At 35.1% G+C, this 24,728-nt stretch overlaps 1 protein-coding gene across 3 annotated transcripts in view; it reads left to right on the top strand.

The window, feature by feature from the left end:
• Positions 1-24,728, top strand: part of TAF2 (TATA-box binding protein associated factor 2) — a 63,308-nt gene that overhangs the window by 10,620 nt on the left and 27,960 nt on the right. For 2 of the 3 annotated variants that reach the window (XM_040586037.1, XM_040586038.1), the window contains exons 4-18: positions 1,783-1,901; positions 3,219-3,360; positions 3,746-3,977; positions 5,194-5,378; positions 5,941-6,054; positions 7,313-7,412; positions 9,053-9,138; positions 13,776-13,911; positions 15,360-15,514; positions 16,302-16,416; positions 16,517-16,626; positions 17,384-17,449; positions 19,320-19,572; positions 22,988-23,128; positions 24,487-24,597. In XM_040586037.1, coding sequence (XP_040441971.1) covers positions 1,783-1,901; positions 3,219-3,360; positions 3,746-3,977; positions 5,194-5,378; positions 5,941-6,054; positions 7,313-7,412; positions 9,053-9,138; positions 13,776-13,911; positions 15,360-15,514; positions 16,302-16,416; positions 16,517-16,626; positions 17,384-17,449; positions 19,320-19,572; positions 22,988-23,128; positions 24,487-24,597 — 2,065 coding nt within the window. Of the gene's footprint in view, positions 1-1,782; positions 1,902-2,423; positions 2,654-3,218; positions 3,361-3,745; positions 3,978-5,193; positions 5,379-5,940; positions 6,055-7,312; positions 7,413-9,052; positions 9,139-13,775; positions 13,912-15,359; positions 15,515-16,301; positions 16,417-16,516; positions 16,627-17,383; positions 17,450-19,319; positions 19,573-22,987; positions 23,129-24,486; positions 24,598-24,728 lie in introns of those variants that run through there. The other variant, XM_040586039.1, reaches the window with a different exon arrangement.

The following is a 24,728-nucleotide window of genomic DNA, read 5'->3' as shown; positions in this document are numbered from 1 at the left end:
TGGTAGACGAAAAGCTGAACATGAGCTGGCAATGTGCGCTTGCAGCTCAGAAAGCCAACCATATCCTAGGCTGCATCAAAAGAAGTGGCCAGCACGTTGAGGGTGACGATTCTGCCCCTCTCCTCTCCTCTGTGAGACCCCACCTGGAGTACTGTGTCCAGCTCTGGAGCCGTCAGCGCAGAAAAGACACGGACCTGTTGGAGCGGGTCCAGAGGAGGGCCATGAAGATGATCAGAGGGCTGGAGCACCTCTCCTGTGAAGACGAGCTAGGAGAGTTGGGGTTGTTCAGCCTGGAGAAGAGAAGGCTCTGGGGACACCTTGCTGCAGCCTTTCAGTGTTTAAAGGGGGCTTATAAGAAAGATGGGGACTGGCTTTTTAGTAGGGTCTGTAGTGATAGGACAAGGAGTGATGGTTTTAAAACAAAAGGGGGTAGGTTTAGATTAGATATTAGGAATTTTTTATGCTGAGGGTGGTGAGACACTGCAACAGGTTGCCCACAACGGTGGTAAATGCCCCATCCCCAGAAACATTCAGGTTGGATGGGGCTCTGAGCAATGTGATTTAGTTGATGTCCCTGCTCATTGCAGGGGGGGTTGGACTAGGTGACTTTTAAAGGTCCCTTCTACCCAGACTATTCTGTGATCCTATGATTCTGTGGTAGCTTTATGCTTAATTGTGGCTCTGCCCCCACAGTTGTTGGATTCATCAGAGGTACCCAAGTTCTGAAAAAAAAAGGTGGTAATTCATTTACTTTCTCTTCAGGTATAGAGTTGTGCAGGCTCTTGAAGAACTCTGTGTATTAGAGGATTAGAATTAAGAAAGGTTTTGCTCCCATGTTTTGCACAGTTCAAAAATCCAGTTTGAAAAAGTATAAAAACTCTTGCATAGCAAGAGAATGGTTATTTTTGAAGTTGACTAGTTGTCCTCCAGTATCTGAATATAATCACATTAAATAATAAGATAGCATCCTGCTCATAACCACTTTAGCAGCAGACATATGCATGTTCCTGCTCATTTCAGTAGAAAACAGTTAATCTGAGTCATAACTGAAGTAATGGTATGACACTGGAATGAAATGTGCAGTCAGTTAGCAGCTAATATATAGTAGCGTAAAGAGCTCAAACTTGATTACAAAAAATTGTGTCTGCATCCTAAATGAACAAATGATGGTAACACTTTAAAAATGTTGTTTCTAGGGACTAAAGTAAATACGTATTTCTGTTTTTGTGTATTAAGGCCAAAACTCTAGCATCTAATATGTTATGATATTTACAAGTGCATGAAATAAGATTATTTTTATCCGTCAAGCTAAAAGGGGGAAATACACCCATGCCAAGCTAAAATCTTACTACGTTTGGATAAGCAACAAAAAGCAAGACTGAAATATATGAGAAAGCAGATACTTGTCAGATCTTTAGAATAAATACACAAATGTAATCCAAAATTTTCCAAAATAAGAATTTTTAATTTCTATGCCAAAAAACATGAGTAGTACTCTTATTGGAAAGAAAAGAACACTGAGCATTTCTCATTTATTTTATTAGGATTTATTACTACTTAAGTCTTTTTGGTCATAGATCACTTCTGTTAGAGCCTAGTTTTAAGTTCTGTTTTTTGAAATCTAATCTTTACTCATCCCTTTTCTCTCTACTCCTTTAAAAAACAAAAGAAATACTTGGTTGAACATGTACCGTGAAATTTTGTATACATATCATGCAACTTCCAGAATTGTTTTTTGTGGTTCTGCATGTACTTGAAGAATTAACTGGGTATTTCTGACAGGAGGAATCTCAACTATTTTTCCAATGCCTACGCTGCTGCAGTCAGTGCTGTGGACCCAGATGCTGGAAATGGAGAACTCTGCATTAAGGTTCCCTCAGAGCTGTGGAAACATGTTGATGGTAAAGAGACCATACTGAAGGCTTAATTTAAGATGCCATAGAGTTGTTAGCTATGTGTTTGCATAGGAAGATAGCAGATCTAAATAAATAGAAGTAGCATTACATTATTTTACGAAATGATGTTTACCGTTTCCTTTTTCCTCACCCAGTTGGAGTCTGAAAAATACCATCACACTTCTTGGTAATATGGAGAAGTGGTTGCTAAATTTCTTAACACTCTTCACACATATATTCTTGGGTGGTCATGAGCCTAGAAGTCTACATGAGGAAGTAGGTGTAATGGAATGTATTGGGTGCTAAATTGTAACTTTGAAGCTGCTTACAATATATATGATCCAACAGAGAAAATAATTTACAAGGAAATGTTTATATAAATCTTAAAAAGCGATACTAATTTTTTTCCCATCTCACTTTGAAGAATGGTTGTTTTAAAATTGATTTGGTAGTGAAAAGTAGACTACTTTATAAACTGGTATACTAGATCCTGCAACAAGTAACTGTTTTAATAAATCACTCTCCAGTGTTGATTATTTTCTTACTTGGATTTTATTAATTTCTTGTATTGTTTTCTTACATGGTTTTTAATGAGTTTTTCCCATGGGATTGTGAGACCTGTGAGAAAATAATAACTGTATTGCGAAGCTGACTCATACAGTGTTGTCCAGTACACCTTAATGGGATTTGATTATTTTAATTTTTGTTCAAGTTCCTGTTGTCTTACTTGCAAGCCTAGAAGGGAAAATACCAAACAGGTATAATTTTTCTTTTAAAAATTTGAATGCCAAAATATGGTGAAACTTGTTGGATAAATTTCACCATATGCTTAAATTTCTCCTCTTGCCAGTCTATTCATAGGTGAGGTTTTCTGTGAAACTAAACCAAATCAAAGGCAGTTAAGTTACAGGAAATGTTTTAACTATAATAAGAGGTTTTAAGAAACTGAAATGAATGTCTTTTAAGAATGTGCCTGTTACATGCAGTTTATGTAGATAATTATTTCAGCAAGGTACAAAGAAGATCATGGTTTGGGTACAATCAATGTATAAGGATTATTTACGCTTGGGGAGCTGGAAGATGAAATGTAACTCCAGTTGCATTTTTTATTAATCAAGATTCTTATAAATTCATATCCTGTAAGTTAAGCTTAAGAAGTCTCAGTTTTGTAAGCTTTTGAGCTGTAAGTGGACCTGGAGGTCCATGAGAATAAAGTAAACACATAATGTTGAAAGACTAATAGTCCAAACCAGAATGATTATTCTGAAATGACTTTCATGTAAGTTGTTTATATTTACTCGAATTTTGGTTTTGATACTACAGAATTAAAAGTCCTGAAGGTGCATATAAACTTTTCTCTGGACCAGCCAAAAGGAGGCCTTCATTTTGTGGTACCCAACATGGAGGGCAGCATGGCAGAAAGAGGGGCTCATGTCTTTTCATGTGGTTATCAAAATTCTACAAGGTAAGAAAACTAACTTTGAAGGATAAACTTGTATTTCCTATTTAATCTCCAAGTGTAGGAAATACAAATAATTTCTTTGAATCAATTAATTTTAATTCTTATAAATTTGAAAAATTCTAAAACTTAATTTGTGCTTTAAAGGAGCTTACCAATGTGAAGTAGCATCTAACGATTAGTAATTAGGATTTCTAGTCCTTATAGCTCAGAAGGAGGTAATGGCAAAGAAACTTGTAGTGCTTTATAAAATTAAAGTGCAGTAGGAGTCAGTGTGTCAACATTCACAGTATTTTAAGACTGATTTGGAACTTGAGGGGAACTTGAAAAAGAGAGTATAATTGTTAAATATAATTAGTAACCATTTTTCCTCCAATCCTAACTTCCCTAGATTTTGGTTTCCTTGTGTCGATTCATATTCTGAGTTATGTACCTGGAAACTTGAGTATACTGTAGATGCTGCAATGGTGGCCGTTTCAAATGGAGATTTGGTGGAAACTGTATATACCCACGATATGAGAAAGAAGACTTTTCATTACATGCTGACTATTCCAACTGCAGCTTCTAACATCTCCTTGGCAATAGGACCTTTTGAAATCCTTGTTGATCCATACATGCATGAGGTAATCTTCAGAGACCTCCTTTCTCGTTTTTTAAAGATTTAGTGACTATTTTTATGTTGCAATCAGTGTATATGTCAATTATAGTTATGTCTAGATACGTCCTCCATTGGTACAGTTATGTGGTAAAAATTTTTTAGTAATGACTGTATTTAAATTTATCTCTGAAGTAAAGCCTTTGAATGAGCAATAATTCCATTTATACCTGAATTTATGGGCTATTTTAGTTGGAGTTGGTAAAAGTATATTTCTCAAAATAGCTTTAAACCGGTCCTGTTGCTGGTAGTAGATGAAAATGATTGCTACACAACTGAGTCATCTTCTGGACTAAATTTGACATTGAGTTTTCATTCTTAACAGATTGTTGCCATAGTGTTGAAGTCCACCAGTTTGTATTTACATTTGTAGTTTCAGATTGGGTAAGGGTGGGCTTGGCAGGCAGGTTAAGTTTAGCATAAAGACTGGGCTGTAAAGTTGTCTTTTTAAAGCATGGTAGGAAAATACTGTCAAATATCTGTGTTTTACTTAATCCAAAGGCAAACATCAGATTTTAGTCCTCAGCCGTGTTATTCTGTTGACTTTTACTGGTGGGACACACTCACTTGTGAAAGATAATAGCTGTTAAAAAACCCCCAGTTGTTCATATTTGATAAATTTCTGTAGAATTTGACTTTGGTAGAGTTGACTTGAAGTTCTTTATCATTCTCAGCTTAGTTCCTGTGTCACTGCTGAAGTCAGTGCTGTTGGCTGCTTCATAGAGTTTGTGGGGACATCGGCAATATCAAAGGTTACTTGTCGTTTTAGCAGAAACAGGTCTTCTGAACAGTAGCACTCACTCCTTGACTGATTTGAAAAGAGCTAATTTTTTGCTGCATAAAAGAAAAATATTATCTCCAAAAGACATTGGATTGCAAAATCGAAGAAAAATGTGATGTGTTTTTTAAATGATAGACATCACTAGGTGAACATCATTATTGTGCATTGTCTGCTAAAAATTATTTTGCTGTTGTTGCTCTCCCGATTAAGATGGACATCCTGGTGCACTTTTCTGCCATGGTAATCATTGTCAAGAGTTTGAAAATGCTTTTCTTCTGATAAATTTACAGCAGCTATATTTTTGTTTTGTTGTGGAGGTTTTCTTTCTGTTCTGAAATATACTTGGTATTTATGGTTTTAAATATATTAATCAGTCTTGTACCAAATTTTCCTTTGTTTGTAGGTGACTCACTTTTGCTTACCACAACTTCTCCCATTGCTAAAACATACCACATCATACCTTCATGAGGTGTTTGAATTTTATGAGGAGATTCTTACTTGCCGCTATCCCTACTCCTGTTTCAAGACTGTTTTTATAGATGAAGCTTATGTTGAAGTAGCTGCTTATGCATCCATGAGTATTTTCAGGTTAGTATTTGAGATAATTACACCTTCTAAATCTAGAGGCCTAGAAGCTCTAGATCAAAGACTATTGAGAGATACATGAAGCTCTCATTACGTTGGTAGCCTCAGTTTTGGGCTCTTTATTTTGAAAAGGCTGGCTTTTGTTGACGTTACAGGCTTTTAACAGCATTTCCAATGTAATATATTATAAGGATGTTAGATTTGTATCTTCTTTAAGAAAAAATTGGCAGTGCTTTTCTTTCTGAATTAGAAACACTATGCATGAAGTATTTAAGATCAGATTAAGTGCAGAAGTTTGATTGTTTTATTTTTCTTCAACTGGGATAGGGTACCAGGAATCCAAAAGTGTTTCAGCAGTTAAACTATTTTGGGTCTACATAGAGAGTTGTATATAGATGGAGATAGTAGGAGATCGGCCTGGATTAAGGCTATTTAAAAAAGGATGTTACTATCTCATTGGAAAGCAGGTGAAGGACTTATTTGTCTTGGCTTTTAAAGCAAGGTCTTTATTTTGTTTCTTTGGAGCTGGTGCTCATATTGTGTTTGTTTTTTTATGGGGGTCCAGCACGAATCTCTTACACAGCGCAATGATTATAGATGAAACTCCATTGACAAGGAGGTGCTTAGCACAGGCTCTGGCCCAGCAGTTCTTTGGATGTTTTATATCCAGAATGTCCTGGTAAGTATTTTACCATTCTACTATCTAGAAAATGGGGAAAGTAGGAAATTCAAATTTGAATTTGCATGTTGCATTTTATCAGAAGAATAAGTGAAACAGTAACTAGAAGAAAGCACACACACACACACAAACACACGAGAAATAATAAAACCAGCTCAATAAATGAAAAACTATGAGTACTTTTGTGTGTGTTTGAGAGTGTGAGATACAAAGGTTCCAAAGACTGTAGAGATTGAACATGTCTTCTCTCAGAAATTATTGCTGATGAATGTTGTAGTGTGCTTTGGCACCTGGAAATTTTAGAAGGGACTCTTCTATGTCATCAGTATTTTGGATGAAGAAGTTTAGCCTGCACAGAACAGACTATAGCACAGAACTAGAGGGGAATGCAGAAATTACTGTCAAATGGGCAAATTTATTGGGGTGGTAAGCTGCCATCTCTCAGGAAATCTCCTCCAGCTGGCTCTTGCAGTTGTGATCAGAATTTATTTTAAAGCCTTTTGCATACACTTAATGTATCAGGAACAATGAGCCCATTACTTTTCTCATGGCAAAAGTATATGTCCCAAAGTATCCTTGGCTTAAAAAAAGAATAAACCAACATGTTTTTAAATTGATGTTTGTACTATTGTAATTTCTCTTGCTCTCTTCCCTATTTCTAGCCTGCTTCAGCAGTGAGGACAATTTTTTCCTTCCTCATAATTGACTCCCTTATAGTCTTTATTTTACTCACATCATCATACCCTGTATGTAATTCTTGATCTTTAGAATTCTAGTACATGATCATGTTGTATTTTTTGTCCATATTTTTCTCTGTTAGAACATAGCTCTCAGAAGGGGTGTATAAGTGGGTGTCCACCAAATGGTGAGACAGGCATTTACTCTACTTACTGTTGAAATCTTCTGTATTGCATTGAGAAGTTTACCAAGAAATTAAGATCATACAGATTAGCGGTTGTTTTAACTTCAGTGTCCATTTCCACTGTTTTATTGTTACTGTTTCAACTAAAATAGTTTGCTTTTGTATTTTGATCTGGACTTCTGTGGTGAAAGTTCAGTTTTCAGTGGCTTTTCAGTTTCATCAGTCCCATCCAGGTGCCAAGTTCCATAAATTGGTTCACAGCTCATCAGACTCCTAGTGACTTTAAAAAGTTATATAACCTGCTGAAATCTGTGGCTATTTTGAGCTGGTCAAAAATACCATCCCTTACAAAATACCTTCTGAAGTGCTATAATTCATGCTTCTTTCTTATTATAGGTCAGATGAATGGGTGCTAAAGGGAATCTCAGGTTATATTTATGGCCTTTGGATGAAAAAAACCTTTGGTGTTAATGAGTATCGCCACTGGATTAAGCAGGTAACAATGCAATAGTAGTATTTTTTATATCTTTCAAACTTTTTACATCAAAGAACATGCAATGTAAAACCAAAATATAGTATAGTTTTGCACTGCAATTTAAAAAAAAATTAGTAGTGACAAAACTTAGAGCTGAAATGTTCTTACCGCTTGCTGCAAGGAAAACCACCAAATGCATTAACCGAAATGTATTTCTGTGACTGCCTTATGAAGCGTAATTTTCATTGTCTTTCTGGGCAGTTAGTTTTCCTCTTCTTGTTTGGGCTTTTGCATGAAACTAGAAAGAAAGTGTCAAAAAAGGTTGTATTTTTTTAACACTTAGAATAGAATATGAGATTCATAAGGAGATATTTGTTGAATTTTTTATACTGTGATGGTCATCCATATAACCCGGAAGGGCTCCAGCATTACCCTGAATCTATAGTGGATCAGGTATCTTTCAGCATCATTTGAGTACTAAATGAAATAATGAAACAGTAAAAAATGCCTGCTGCAGGGATTTCTTTCCTTGGAAAAGAATGTCTGTACCTTACATTTTCAAATGTCATGCTCTGAGACAAGTACTTTCTAGTGATAGGAGCAGTGACTCCATTATTTGCCAGTAACGTGTGTATCATCTTCCTCTCATTACATTCTCTTACTCTTCCTATTCCAAAAACTCCATGGATTTCTTTTACATCCCTCACATGGGGACTCAGCACCGTATCCTTATCTGCCTAACATGTTCAGCTCACCAGTCCTGTGCTGTCTGTGCTAAAGGTGTGAATGCAGTAGAGAACAGCAGAATTGGATGAAGGTCTATCATGAGACGTCTCTGCTGCATGCAGCAGAAGTTGCTTCTGGATATTAGTTGCTCATGTTCTTCCCTATGAGTTAGCTAAGTGCTTCCATGTAGAGCTAAGAGTTTCACACAGAACTGCTGTCACAGCCTCCAGTTCTGCCCTTACTGCTTTGAGTGCATTAACAATATATTAAAGTGTGTAAGTTGATATGGATTAATAAGTATCAATACATATCAACATCTGGAAATTCGTTGACTAACACTGGGCTGAAGGTAGACATCGATTCATTCTTCCTGTGCTCAAGCTGACCCAATTTGATTCAAAAGCCATGTTAACTGTTGGGTGATAGTGAGCCAGGGCAAACATCCTGCTTTGAAGTGTGCTTGTTAACATAAGCACAGCACTGCAGAAACTCAAACTCATCTTCCAGTTCAGAGCTGGCTTCCGTCTGACTTTGGCATGGGTCAAGATGAGCTTCTATATGCTGCAGTCTACTGTGTGGGTATACCCAGTATTACTTTCCACTGCAAGGAAATGGCAATCACCTTTATTTCTTTTGGTCAGAGACAACTTACTCATTGAACAGTAGTAATACTTTTAAAATGTTTTGTAGTTAAATATTGTTGTGGGTTGACCCACAATCCAGACCCAGAACAAGTATTAACTGGTAATTTCTACTGGTTTATTATTGTTTGCCATGCTGAGGAGCAGCCCTATTTTAAAATGTTCTTTGTGTTTGTGAACAAGTTTAATTAGACGGTACAGATTGAACGATTATATGAAAAGCTTTCCTGTCTTCTTTAAATAATTTCTCTACTTTTTGAAATTATGCTTGCTTATGTGTGTTGTACTTTTTAGGAGTTAGATCAAATAGTGGCATATGAGCTGAAGACTGGTGGAGTTTTACTGCATCCAATATTCGGAGGAGGAAAAGAGAAAGACAAGTATGTTTATTTAAGCCACAAGTCATTACAGGGTATGTTATTATGGGGCCATTAATATATGCCTTGGGTGTGTTGTGTAGCACAAGACGAAAGGCTGAAGATCTTCAGCTGCCCAAGGCAGGTATTACTAGTCATAAAAGTACATCTTGAGTATATTGTATCACTGTAGTTTTCTTTTTTCTTTCGTTTTAAATCTTGAAGGGAATTAAGTATAATGAATGCTTTTAATGCTGCTATGAAACTATTTTTAGTAAGAGGATGAGAGAGAATGTGGAGCTAGGATTTTGACCTGAGCTGTTTTGAGTGGTTAGTAATCTTTAGGCTGTTTACAGTATCATAAGTTTTCTTTTTCTTTGCTTTTTTTACTTTCTACTCTATTACCACCTTGCAATCTTATACTAAGATTTCTTAATTAATTGGGGGGAAAAAGTATTAGATCAGTCACCTGTGAAGTACCATTGGTAACTGTGAATTGGCTGGGTTTATGTTTTACCAGTAACTGCAGCTTCAGTATTAGTAGCTTAGGAATTTTCCCGTTAACTCTTTTGTGATACTCTGAACTACCCATTGAGTAGTGCTAACCACTGGAGGTAGAAAAGTATTACTGGAAGTCAGATCAGTAAGTTGATCCAGGTTTCAGTGACAACCTTTCACTGGATTTTTCTTAAAATAATTAATGTAGTTATGACACAGCCTCACAAAGAGTTGCTCTTTAGAAACTCATAAGCAGCATGTACAAAACTGTTAGGTTCAGCATGTGCAGGTGGAGTGGGAGAATGTGTGAATTACCTTAAGTCTTTGCTGCAGCAGAAGCCCCTGTATTGTGAAAATACAACCAAAATTGATTGCAGCGGTGGTTCTCTTGCATTTGGGAGTGTGCAAATCCAGATTTTGTTCATTTAAAGCTCTGGATTTAGAAATGAAGTATACAAATAACCCATTTAACATTTGATTAGTGATATTTTTTTGAGAGAGAGAGATGGGGGGGGGGGGGGAATAAAAAAAGAAGAAAGTGTTTTCTGAAATCAGGAATAGGACATACTAGCTAGTTTCCCAGTCAGGTGAATCCTCAACAGCTACTGTGTTTTCTGGATGTTGACAATCACAGATGCAGGTTGTGTATGTCTGTGCATGCCAAGCTATTACACAGTTTTGCTTGTCTGCTCGTTAAGGGGTTTTGATTTAGTTCACTGCCCTGTTTCTTCAAGTAGTGAAGCAAACAAAGTACTTAGATGCTTTTGTTATTTATGCCTCTGAAGAACAAGTTACAGCTAGCAGCAGTCATTTTAGGGTATCCTGGTGGTGATACTGGTTTTTTTTAAAGAAAATTTGGGGTACTGAATTAGGTTTTGGTAGACTTTTTAATTGGCAGCATTACAGTTTGGCAACATACTCCCTTACACAGAGAAACTAAATTCACATTAATAGGATCGGGTGAAACTAGAGAAGAGGACACGTTTAAAAAGAAATTCACTAAGTCTCCTTGTAACTGCTAGTTTGATTAGTTTTGCTGTATTTATTCTGGAATTGGACACAAATAATTGATAAAATCCCATTCTAATGCTCTTAAATGTTTGTTTCCTCTATGTGATGTATCGCTGTTGAGCATTCTTGTGTTTCTACAGCTGTTTCACTACTTCATTGTATTACAGCTTGTAATAATAATTGTAACTTGAATAAAAATTGCAACTTCTGTTTCTCATAGATTGCAAAGTTCCTTTGTATGTAAATTAAGTATATGTTCCTGACTCTGGGAAATTACTTGTATTTAGGGCAGGTATTTTCATAATGGTGTGTGGAATATTGCGTTCCAATACATTTTTTGCATTTCTTTGTTCTGGTTGTTATGATACGGTTTCCTGCCAAGCATATTTGCATTATAGCAGTCCCAATTAATAATAATAATATGGAGAAAATGACAGGTAAATTAGTAGTATCATTTTTCAACTAAATTAGAAGTAGAATATGAAAAGAAAACAACAGGAGGAAAAAACCACCTTCTTTCAGACACATTAACCTATGCAAAACACAGGTGTGTCAAATTCTTCCTGTTTATGTCTGGTGAAACACAAACACTGCTCACCAGAGCATTTATTTTAAAAGAAAAAATCCCGGAGCTTGGGAAAATGAAAGGAGGTAAACTGCAGGTTAACTGCTGTATGGATGAAAGGCTTAGAACAAAGCTTCATGTGTTATGTTTTCATTTTGTATTCTTCCTTCTTAGGTTTTAGTTCTCTTTAGTCTTCAGTTGTGCTGGTACCACCTTGTAAAAATTAAAAACCTTAATGAATTTATATAGATATATTTCAAATGGAAGAAGCATATTGACAGGTTTAATGACCAGAATGTGCTGGAGAGCACGAGCACTATAAATTTCCATGGAAGAGCTGGTTTACTTCTCACTTTGACAAAGGTTCTAAGTTCATAGAGCTAATTTCAAATCTCATTTGGTGCCAATTCAAGAAAAGTTTTTAAATATAACACTTGAAGAAAAATATAATCAGAAGAAATGTATTGATATTGAATAAACTACAAAACAACTGTCAAAGGCAGACTTGTCTCAGTTTTGATTTGCAGTTAAATAATGTAAACCAGTACTAAAATCAATCAACACTTAGTAAATATAAGAAGGCCAAGAATGTGGGTCCTGGCTTGGTTGTCATTTTCAAGAAAAGAATTTTACTAAAGTCAATCAACTGTATAATTTGAAGCTGGATAAATAGTTTTTATACTGAGACTAAATTATTATATGTCTGAGCCACAACCTCAGTTTCCTCTTTACATTTCAATTCTTTCATGGTTGCTAACCCTTCCCTACCTCAAAACAGAGAAGTATCCAATATAACAGGACAGTTTTGATAAGGAGAACTTTAGCAGTTGCCTGTCAACTAGAAACATCAAGCAGTAAACCTGAGTACCTTCTTATTCATATACTTATACCTTAAGAAGGGTAGTACTTGCTGAAATTTAGAAATACTTTTCTTTCTGTATCTTCCTAAGATGTTTAAACAGGCATTCATGAGTAAAGTCAAGGCAGTCCTAGTATGTAAAGGATGGAAAAAAAATATTAAGGTGTTGCAGCTACCTTGGTTCTTGCCATCTCCTGAAATCTTAGGGTATTTGATTAGGATATCAGAATAGGAAATCTGATAGACTATTTCTTGCTGGCATATGTATTTCCACTGCATGGAAAGATTGGCCAAAGTTAAAATGATTTGTTTAATAGGTCTTTGAAGGTTCTGGAAGACCAGTCTGTTCCTGAGGTAGCTGGAATGGAAGATGAGGCCTATGGCGCTTATCTTTGATCATTACAATTTGTGAATTATTTCATTCTGTCTTGCAGTGTTTTCTTCTAAAGTCTTTGGACCAATCAGGTGTCTGGTCCATCTGGAAATGGTTTAGTTAGGTTATCTATAAGGAAGAATTACAGGAGAAGAATCCAGTTTGAGCCCAGAAATTTTAAGTAGCTGGCATTCTATGTCACTGTGGCCAATATGTGATTCTCCACCAACAGATTCCAAATAAGTCTGGATTCCCACTTCCTAAGAAGGTGACCTGACATGGTATGGGTCCAGTTTCTTCAGATGTTTATCATTCATGGAACACTCAAATGTTCCATTAAAATAACTAAAACCAAAAACATAGTACAACAAAATAGAGTTGCCACAGACATGGTTCATTAGTAAAATTAAGTCAGACTTCTACTTATCTCCACTTCTCAAATAATTGAAAGGGAGCAAAAGAAGTCTTGTTTTTATCGAGAATTAGTATTGCAGCTACTTTTCTGCTTTCAAACTGGGCTATAGGTGAAAATGCTTGTGTTCTGAAACGTAAGACTTGGTGGAGAAAATTGATTTCAAAGCTCATCAAAATTAAGTCTTTTGGTGTTTTATTGCTGTACAGCCACTAAGGCTACGCAGAAATCAGTTCTGTTTTCAAAAGTTTCAGGATTTCACCATTTGTTTGTCTTCTGATATGGAATGAACTTAAACTATTTAAAATATTTTGCTTATAGACATGAAGGGTATTTGTGAAGGAGCACAGATAGTTCCAGTTACAGAAACAGCGTGGCAGCTGTAATGTGATGCTCTGCCTAGTCTTCCTTGGCATGTTATCAGATTTAGAAGATGTCAGTTTGCCCAAGTATTGAAAGCATAAAGTTGCTAACTAAAATAAAACCCAAGCAATTTCTTTGACTCATCATATGAAAGTCCACTGTGAATTTTAAAACTCTTATTTTTCTTCAATTGCAACAATTATTATTTACATATGTACAGTCACTTTTAAATGGAAGTGGAATGGGGGAATGTCAATTCATAAGTAATGTCCAGATTCAGATCACAGATTCCGTGCTCTGTTTGCTACTGCTGCTGTCTTTACAGTAATACAAAGCATGTATTACCTGTTGTTATTCAGTATACAGTACTTGCTGTACACCAGGTACATTCACTCATTTCACCTTTCTGTGCAAGTGAGCTGTCATTTTAAGCATGTCATAATTTATGACTTCAAAGCAGTAGGAAGGATCTCAAATAATTATTGGTGTAGCTATAATCTTGATTGCTAAGATATATTTTAAGTTTGTCCATAAAATGCAAAATAGAGAGCTGGTGGATTTTTTTATTACTATTTTTCAGCCCTGCATCACATTTACATTTTTCTATCAAACACCCTCATACGCTGTCCTGGGAATATTACACTATGTTCCAGTGTAAAGCGCATCTTGTTATGAGACTGATTGAGAACAGGATTAGCATGGAGTTCATGTTACAGGTAGGTGTTTAAATGATCATGTGGAGTATAGACAACTTTTTGTCTTCAGTTGCATTTTTAGTCACTAAGGGGAGTTTAAGGAAGAACAAAACAGGTCATCATAGGATTGCATTTGTATTATGAGTTTTAGCAGGACAGAACAAACATAAAATGTAGGTAGGTAATTTGTGTTAGGTTAGCTATTATTCTTATGCATAAAACTTTTAATACTTCCCATATAGTACATATTGCCTTTAATGTTAAGGTATTTCATTGCTTTGGGTTATTATGATTGGTTGTTAACACTGAGGACCTGTTTTACTGTCCCTAACTGGTGCTGCTGTGTGCTTATCTAATCAAATTATAAATAATGAAAGTAATGAGAATCTAGCTTCTGCTTTCTCCACTGTACAAAATTTTCAGTACTAAAGGAAGTATAGATCTTTATATTAGAAGAAACATTTGAAAAAAGATTGTAATTTTATTCTGAAATGCTAAACTTCTACAGAGTTGTAGTTCTTCTTCTTTACTAAATATGTTTTGTGATATGCCTACAAAAAAAGATAGGGTGCTATTAGAAATGAGTGCTACCTATTCCTATCAACTTCAGGTTTTGTGGGGTTTTGTTTTAAGGAAAACATGTATATGCTTGTGCTAGAGCTACTATAAGCAGTTGTCAGGTTGAAAATACAGCAGATGCACCTTTGTAAAATTTTTTTTTACACAAATTTTAATTATTGCTTGCAATTTTTTAGAAGAAATAGCAAAGCAGAGAACCTGATGACTTTTCTTTCTAAAAAGCAGATATAGTCAGTTTTACTGTAGATAATTTTTGAATGCTGATGATCTTTTAATGCATTGTGTGTATATATGTGTATATGTACATGTAACTTCAGGGAATTTGGTTCTTGGAAAAAGCTCAGGTAGAAAGAATTGATTAAAAATGCATTTTTACCCTTACCCTCTGTGTTATAATTTCGTCAACGAAGGCCACACCTACTTGCAGTGACTAACCTCACAAATTACATGGTTTTGAAGTATGGGGTGCTTAGAACTAGAAAATGGATGCCAAAGTATGTTTCTGGATTCCACTTTGAATTCAGCTCGGCTTGTTAAAAAGCTTCATGATAAGTTGTACTTGTAGCAGTGATAAGCAAAGGAGACATTTTTAGTTTAGTTTTGTTCCTGTTAAACACTTCTCATGTTAAGCAGCTGGGATTTCAGGGCTTTCTCAGCATCATGGATGGTTTGCGTTAAGTAAAAATACATTTGTGTCTGCAAATCACAATTTCTGATATGGACAAGCAAATAATTTTTTGAAATGTCTTTATTTTGAAAGGCTTTTTTTGAGGGCAGTTATCAGAGAATGAGTTTCTTGGCCTTTACTTGCATTTCAGCTGCAACTAAACAGAAAAACTTATTTTATATATTAAAGTATTTAATGAAAGTAATAACTTTTATCATTTTAGGTTTTCAACAAGTTGTTGAGTCTGGCCAGCACTGCTTCATCTCAGAAGTTCCAGTCACACATGTGGAGTCAGATGTTGGTTTCCACATCTGGGTTTTTGAAATCTATCTCAAATGTCTCTGGCAAAGACATCCAACCTTTAATAAAGCAGTGGGTGTATCCTTTTTATTCTTGGTCTGGATTGTTAATATGGAGAATGAATTTGTTTTTTAATTGGCACTATTAAAGGAATGTGAAGAAAGGTATGAAACATATTTCCTTAAAACAGTGAAGTACATTATTCTTTGAATTAGATATATATGTGACTCACCAGTTCACACTCCTTTCATAGCTATTTAGTGTGCTGGCTTTTTTGCATGTTCCTTACTAAAAGGGATTTCATGATTCTAAGTTTTACTTTGAAAGGAGCGCAAGAACTCTCCTGGAATTTAAGGCCAAATTATACTAAAGGGATTCCAGAGGACACTGCCCATAGAAATATGCTGAAGTCTGACATGGAAAATGCTATAGTCTGGTGCATTTTAAGATGTGATTTCCAGTAAATCACTGTGAAATAAGTAACCTAAAGCACAGATTGATAGTTTAAAATACATGAACGTTTAATAACTTGGTGGCTTGCGTTAATACTACAATTTCAGGTAAAATAAACCTCTGTGTGTTGATTCATCAAGTTTCATTGATATTAGTCAAGAAATGGGGTTTCTTGTTTTCAATTGTACTGCAGTTTTTCTCTATAAGATACATGATTTTACATCAAAGAACTGTTTAAAGAAAAAAAAAAACTTAAAAAGTTAATGAACGTGTTTTCATTTCTTGATAGTCTTGGGATGGGAAATGCTAGGAATAAAGAAGCATAAAACTAGTGTAAAAAATGAAAACATTGAGAATTATGTTTGTTTATAACTACTGCATTGTGCACAAGAATTCCTATACTGCTTAATAGGGATCAGAGTGGAGTGGTAAAATTTTATGGTAGTTTTGCATTTAATAGAAAACGGAATGTATTGGAATTGGAAATAAAACAAGACTACACATCTCCTGGGACTCAGAAATATGTGGTAAGGTCAATTTTACATGTTTTACCTACAAGTCCAAGTATGATGTATACATTAATAAATGTAATTTTAATGTTAATAACAAAATCTTGTGAATTTGAAGGGTCCTCTGAAAGTGACAGTGCAGGAACTTGATGGATCATTCAACCATACGTTGCAAATTGAAGAAAACAGCCTTAAACATGATATACCTTGCCATTCTAAAAGCAGAAGGTAAGAACTAAAAAACTGCAAGTACTTTTAGTATGGATATACGAAAACATGTAATGCATTTGATGATAAATATATGCCTTTTTTATATTTGTATTATATTTTCTTAATCTTACTGAATAAGATTTATTTATGATGTAAGGGGTGAAAATACTACTGTTCACGGATAGCAGAAACCTTACATTTATATGCAGTTCTTAATTAGAAGTAGTTTTAAAAAGTTTTATAAAGAGCTTATTTTTATAAATTTAGTTGAATGAAGACTAATAAATTATGTAACACCTTTGAATGGGAAAGACAAATTAGAGGGAAGACAAATGTAGGCCAGAGGAGTACCTCAAGTGAAGCTCTATGAATAAAACACTTGCATAGTTTTCAGTTCGTGTTAAGCAGTGCTAGGGCTGTTCACTAAACCTAATGAGCAAGAAAAGTAACATGCTTCCCAGAGAGATTCTCTCAGTTTCCTACCACATTTTAATAACTACTTTGACCTCTGTTTCTCAAAGTTGTATGCTTATGTGTAATTGTAAAAATGGTGGGAGTCAAGTTTAAACCAGTGTAACCTATTGGTGATTATTACTTGAACCAAACTGATGCACATCTCAACGTTGTCAATATTTTTTGCTGGAAGAGAACGTTATTTTTCAGTGTGGTGAAATACACAGAGAGTACTTTTGCAGGCTTGTGCTCCATTTATAAAGATATGTTTGCTACTATGGTAATTAATACCTGTTTTTTTCTACTTTCACTTTTTTAACAGAAATAAGAAGAAGAAGATTCCACTGATGAATGGAGAAGAGGTGGACATGGACCTGTCTGCTATGGAGTAAGTTAACTTGTTGGTGTTTCTGTGTAAGACTGAGCCATGTTCCCCTTGTCTAAAGCATACTATTTTGAAGGATTTGAAAGTATTGTTGTACTTTATTGTATGACTGGCAAATTTCAAGACCATACCACATTTCTTTGCCTTCTTTGAGACATTTTTCTGTAGCTGCGAAAATGCTGGCAAAGTGTAAAATGCATGGGTTAGGTACTATAATAGTTTTTAAAAAAATCTTAGGCTTGATAAGGTGATACAATAAATTATTCATCTTTACACATTTCCAATTATATCTTTCAGCTGACTTTAGAGGTAAAATGTAAACAAGAATTTGCTTGAAACAAAGTGAGACCAATTTTTGTTGGACCTCGATGAAGACCATTTCATTGGCATTAAGACAAGTTCCTGAAGTCTGTGTTTAATTGTGAAACAATACTTTTAGATTGAGAATAAGTGATGAAATGCTTTGTACTGAAACTGTTTAGCTCTTTGGAAGCAAATTCTTGTTCAGTGTAAATACATGCTTGATCCTCCTTGATTTGGAACCAGTGGTGCTCTCAAAAATACTGAAGGTGTTGGTATTTTGTTTGCTTGCTGAGGAAAGTAAATAATCTGTTCTTGAAAACTAATGGTGTCTCTTTGAAGAAGGATAGATTTCTTGTCACCTTAAAAGTGTTGGAGATTCTCATGAATTTACCCTCATCTAAAATATGATAAACAATTTTATAATGGATATTTTCATGGTGCAAGTTATTGTTACCATTTGTGTATGATAGTTGACAAGAATAAATAGTCTCTTAATTGTATTTAGGAGCAATTAACATAAATGTTCTTGGGTAGTTCTAATCAGTTATATGCAGGTAGCTATTGCATTATACTATGCTGAGACTTCAGTCATCCCCTTAGAACTACTTTTGAACTGGTATATGACTTTATGCAAGTCACTTATGCTTTGTTTATGAGCTAACCTTCCAATCTGCGGTGCTGTCATTCTTTTGTCCAGTTTGGACTCCTCTGCTCCAAGCATATAGAATAATGTTTATTCTTTTCTATGCACTCTTCACTATCCTTTCTTCTGTAGTTACTATTGTGACAGTAATTCTAGATAGTCTACAAATGTATACAGAAATATGCATCATATTTATAATTATGCTCTTTTTGTCATTCAGTACTCTCTCCTAATTCCATATCTGTATTTTTCTGTTACCACTTTTATGTGGAAAACTGAGTAAAAGACTATTATACAGTTTGTGCTTGTTGCTCCCATAAATTACTTCTGTGGTCATGGTGCTGTGTCAATACTAAACTATAAAGTGCTTGTTTGGGTGGAATACAACTAACGAATTTTATCTGTAGGACTAAAACTTCAGGTTTTGCATTTGCATGGTTACCCTTGTCAGCCTTCAACATCACAGCATGTGTGTGATTTTAAAGCACTTTCACATCTATTGATAAAAAATAGTACATGAAAAAAATAGGTGTTTACCACCAGATTTTCTTCATTTTCTTTGGAATTTTTATGGTAGTCTTAAACTGTAAAAGGTGATCAAGTGCTGTTCACTTATGAAGGTTATAGTGTCTCAGGAAGCATTAAATATATTGAGATTATACAGTAGTTTACCATGAACTCAGATCTGTAGGTTGAAAATACTAAAACACTGTCTTCACTTTGACATATTAGAAGTTTGGACAGATTGTCCTGCGATGTTACAGAAGCAGGAGATTGGACCACGTGACTTGGAAAAGACCCCTCTAACTTAGATTCTTTTATGGTTTTTTGAATCTAAATACTTTAAAAATAACTCATAACAATTTAAATGAATTTCTATAGCCTTGAAATGTTGTAAGATACTGATGTTTTTCACATCTGTCTTAGTGCTGATTCCCCCTTGCTCTGGATAAGAATAGACCCTGATATGTCAGTACTGAGGAAGGTGGAATTTGAGCAATCTGATTTCATGTGGCAATACCAGCTTCGATATGAGAGAGATGTGGTTGCTCAGGAAGAAGCCATTCTGGCATTGGAAAAGTTCCCTACTCCGGCATCACGGCTTGCACTGACTGATATACTGGAACAGGAACAATGTTTCTACCGAGTGAGAATGCTGGCCTGCTTCTGCCTTGCAAAGGTGAGGTTTTGTGGATGGGAGTAAGGGAAAGCCCACTAGACATTGTGAATGTTTGAAAATGGGTCAAAATTCATCACAGTTCTTCAACTGGCTTGATATTTAGCCTCTTGAAAGAGTTTGCTAAGTATTTTTAACATGATTGATTTGAAAGGAAAGCTGTATTATTTTAGTCTGTAAATGGAGACTGCAGAAGGCTTTCATAATTGTCAAAATTGAGATGTCAGACATGAAAACCACAAGGGATTTTTCCAGATTTCATTAAATGGCAGAAATAAAAGACTTCTGTTTAATTTTTGTCAGAGCCAAAGTATATTTTTTTTATTTTACTGGGAAGTTCCTTGCCCTGTCTGTTGAGAACTCTGAAGTGCTGAAATTCATCTGTCTAATGTGAATTCAGATGGCTGCTCTATGTTGTTTCAGATTGAATAGGGGCACAAAATAAATGTCATGTTGGTCTGCAATTAAATATTAAAAAGCCAAATAACTGCCTTGAAAAGGGAAGATATTTTCTCTTTAGACACAAAATGAGCATTAAGAATGAAAATTAGAGAACCTGGTAAAACAACTGGGTAGAAACACAGAAGAATAAAAATTTTTGAAAAGACACATTGTTGACATATTTTTTTATGGACATAAAGGCTTAAAATTTGAAGAGTTCAGATTATTGGTATATAGCTTGCTTTCTGCTGTATACCTGTTGAGAGTAGTTCAGTACCTGTATAGTTAAAAAATCCTTCAGCCGTATTTTGAAAATAAAAATCCAATAAATGTTTGTGACAAAGTATTTCAGTATTACAAAACACTAATGTAATACTGCCAGTGTATGTGCTACTATTGGTACTGCCTGTATCTGACTTAAAATAAGCATGTTTCATAATGAGTTCACTTGGAATATTTAAAACTGTGTATTCCACAGGTAAATGCTAAAAGATCAGCTGTGTACAATGGTTAGATGCAATAGATTTTTCTGTCTTTATTTTGAATTCTCAGGCAATTGGGCTGCAGATAATCATAACCAATTTTTCTCATTTGTAATTGTATGAAAAATCTTGAGTCTACAGGTAAGGTTGTTGACTTACAAGAAAAAGATTGTAAAGCTAAGCAAGAAGTATGGCTGTGACATTGAGTCAAGGTAAAGGAGCATGGCAGGACAGAACTGTAGCTATGTTTATGTAAGTTACATGGGAGGAAAGTGTAATATATTCCATTACTGGTTCCAACATCAGAGCATTAGTAAGAATCACTTCCTGTTGTCATTAATTCAGTTTAATTTTCTCAGCTTGTAAACATGCAGGGTTTGTAGTCTTTATTGACAGAAAAGCCGAGTCCCTCATATTTGGGGGAGGGTTCTTTTTTTGTTGACTTGCACCTTCTAGCTGAATTGCGGTTACTGCTATAAAATGTTCTTGGTATACTCACGTTGATGCAGAGATGGTAGGTGACAGTGCAATTGTAAACCTGAATTTATTACACTTTCTAAATGTACTGTATACTTAGTTGTAAAACAGCACTTGTCTCTCAGGCATAAAGTATCCAGGTAATGCATTTATTCGTCGTTGATAAAGATGTTAATAGATGTGTGTGTGTGTGTGTGTGTGCGCGTGAACACACTTTGCGGAGTAGTTCATGACAAATAACCCTCCAGAGAAAGGGAAAAACAATGTTACAATAATAATTACTGGGAGTATGCAGGCTGAATTTCCTGTTCAGATCCACTTTAGTGATGTGCTATAAGGTTTAAAAAAGCACCACCACCACCACAAACTCCCACCCCCAAACACTGAGGAGTTTCATAGCTGTGCATGACAGTTATATCTTAGGCCAGGTTTTTATGCTATACTGAATTGAAGGATGCAGAAATAGAGTGTACCTGCTGTCTTTTTAAGCAGAAATAATGCAAGACATGTTACTTCTGTTATGGCATGGGCAATGTGTAAATACATTTAACTCGGAGTGTATAGCGTCTCAAAAGAATAAGTGGAAAACTTGGAATCTGTCAGTATTTAATGAGAAATTCAAGTGAGTCAGAACACATTATAAGACCAAAAATACTGAAAATATGATGATTTAACTACTGTTGATTTAATTTGAAAATACCATTGTTCATCTATAGATCTTGCAAAATTAAGTGCTTAAAATAAGTAAAGTTAAAAAACAGTTAAAATGTACACCCTGATTTTAATGGAATGTTGAGTTATCTTGTAAATATAGTAAACCTTGATTATACTGTTGGGTTTTATTTTACACTTGCAGTTTTAAGTTCATCATCATGGTTTCTAAGCAGTCTTCAGAATTAGGCTTCCTCTGCAGGAAGAGGTGTTAAAAAGGCTGCATACCTGCATCTTTTAGTTTGAATGCTTCAGTTATTGCAAAGGGAACATCTAGTCTGACCGCAGTATTTTCTCTCTCTGACTTTCCTTTGAAGCCTGACTTGGTGGGAAAATGGTTTTCAGTAATAAAGCACCCATTTTATGTAAGAGCAATGGTGAAATGGATTGCTACTCATCTTCAGATAACCTCTTGCTTTTGGTTCTTATGTTGTGTATGTAATACTTTTTAAAACAAGCTAAATAATTAAGAAGGAACTAATCAAATTAATTTTCTTCTGTGTGAGAACAGATTTTTCCTTTACTTTGTGGCTGGTCTGTAACAGTGAAACTCCTGCTGCGTTGTAAGGTGCAATGACCCCAGTTGTTAGTACGCATATGCACACACACAAACACGCACAGAGTTGTCAACAGACTTAATCCGTCATCAGGCATTAGGTGTTCGTGTCTGCAGACTTCCATTGCCCCATACGTTAAATGTATGAAACCCAACGTACTGGGAAAGCATAAAAGCAGATTTGTCTTTGTAGAACCTTACCACCTTACACCAAAACAGACTATAGCAATAACTTCGTCTCAGTGCACAGTCTCTTTGTGAATTATGATTAAAGTTAGAGGTAGCTGACTTGCTTTTCGCTTTAGGGGTGGTCTTTTAGTCCTAGGGTTGCTGAGGCCTAACGTCTAGGCTGAGGTTACTGGCAGGGTAAATTTGGGAAGTTGGTATTGTAAAAGCCTCTTCCATCACTGTCTTCTGTAGAGTCAGAAAACTTGGCTTAGTAAACACAGAATTTTCATCTAAAATATAAAAGAGGAAATAATTAAGAACAGAAGTTTATCATGGAAAGACATCTTCCAAGTGGAACAATTTTCATAAAATTTACCTTTAATGTAGAGAAGGCTGATATAAGCTTATATTAGCTAATATAAGATAATAGATTGATGAAAATATATATCTATTTGAAGGACAATATTTTCTTGGCAGTTATCCCTTTTGATTGTGGGAAATTTGTATTTTTCTACAGTCAAACTAAACTTGCAGTGGTGATACTAATATGATTTCCCTTCCCCCCCCCTCCCCAATTATACAGATTGCAAATTCCATGGTAAGTACGTGGACTGGACCACCAGCCATGAAGTCACTCTTTACCCGAATGTTTTGTTGTAAGACTTGTCCGAACATTGTAAAAACCAACAACTTCATGAACTTTCAAAGCTACTTTCTGCAAAAGGTAAATTTTTTTTTGTTTTCACTGAACATTTCAAAAGAATTGTCAAAACACAAGCACATTCCTACAGTTGACAGCTACAGGAATATGGGTAGCACAGTCCTGCTTTACCCATTCGTAAAAATCAAAAATAACTAGTTCCTTCTTATATGGCATCTGTTTGTTCTATTCTTAGTCAAAAATCAGTTAAGAAAATTTTAGCAATGTTTTCTGAGTAGCTGAAGTTAAATTAGCAGTTTCTTCAGAAGAATGGAGAACACGTAATAATTATTTGTAAATATTTGTTATCTCATTCCTAAATAGAATTTATTGCACAGTAACAAAGCCACTCATTTTATCTTTTAGGAGAATTCAGCAGCTGTCTGTTCATTAATGGCAATGATAACGTGCCGCAAATAAAATCTCATAAATCTTACCTTAAACTGGTGGACTTTTCAGTTCAAGGCACTGCATAATCCATTTTACCCACTCCTTTCTGTGAATTGCCAACATCATGTATTGATGCGTCTTATTTTGATGTTAATGCAGGTTTTTTTACTTGGACCTATAGTTGTTGGTTATACAGTGGGTAACAAAATGAATTACAATGTTTTTCTCTGAAGGTCTACTTTATAATTATTGGATAATTTAGTTCTTATTTCACAGATTTCATATTCCTGATTATGGAGAAAACTTAAATTTTGCTTTCTTACTCTGTCCAAAACAGCTTCATCCTTTTCCCCATGTCTTTTTCTTGGACCTTCTTTTGTATTTTTCTGTTCTTTTTCTCATTGTTTGTTCTTTCCCACTAAATCTTATACTTCTCTCCCTTTTAATCCCATGTCCCAAGTTTGTAGATCTAGAGTAAGACTCCTAAATCTGTGTGAGTGGACCCTAGAGAGCTACTTAGCTCACTCTAAAATAAATACTTGATCAGGCTAATATCTGTCTGGCTAATAATGCTTCAGGCTTCACTGGCTGTATTGAGTCTATACCTCTGAATGGTAATGGAAGCTTAGACATCATGTTCACATGAAAGTACCCAAATTCTCTGTCTCAGAATTTGTTCCCTCATCATTTTCTGTGTTTCATTATTTTTCATTTGTTACCTTTTCGATAGTGCCTTGACTTGAGAGTCTTTTCTTGGATATAGTTTTTTTCAAAAGTCTGCACTATGACTAATTATTGAGTAACAATTACATAGTTTATTTACTCTGAAAATTATACATGTGGTATGACTTTCAAAAAGTATTTAAATACAACTTTTCAGAGATTTGCTATTATAAAATTCTTAATTGCTCATTTTCAGGGTGTAGCTCTTTTCAGGGTCTAACAATCATTTCACTAATACAAGAATGAAGTTAGTATTGATTTTATTACAGACTATGCCTGTTGCTATGGCCCTTCTGAGAGATGTTCACAACCTCTGTCCTAAGGAGGTTTTAATGTTTATTTTGGATTTGATCAAGTATAACGATAACAGGAAGAATAAGGTAAGAATTTTAATCTCTCACTTTTTTGTTGAAAGAAGTGTTAATACACTGCATGATGTTTTATGCCACTAATGTAAATAACTGGCTAGGAGAGTTAACTACAGAATGTTCTGTAGCTGACATTTCTATGG

This window comes from Falco naumanni, chromosome 3 (genome assembly GCF_017639655.2).
Source record: "Falco naumanni isolate bFalNau1 chromosome 3, bFalNau1.pat, whole genome shotgun sequence".
Taxonomy (NCBI): Eukaryota; Metazoa; Chordata; class Aves; order Falconiformes; family Falconidae; genus Falco; species Falco naumanni.
This window is presented reverse-complemented; position numbering and strand designations above follow the sequence as displayed.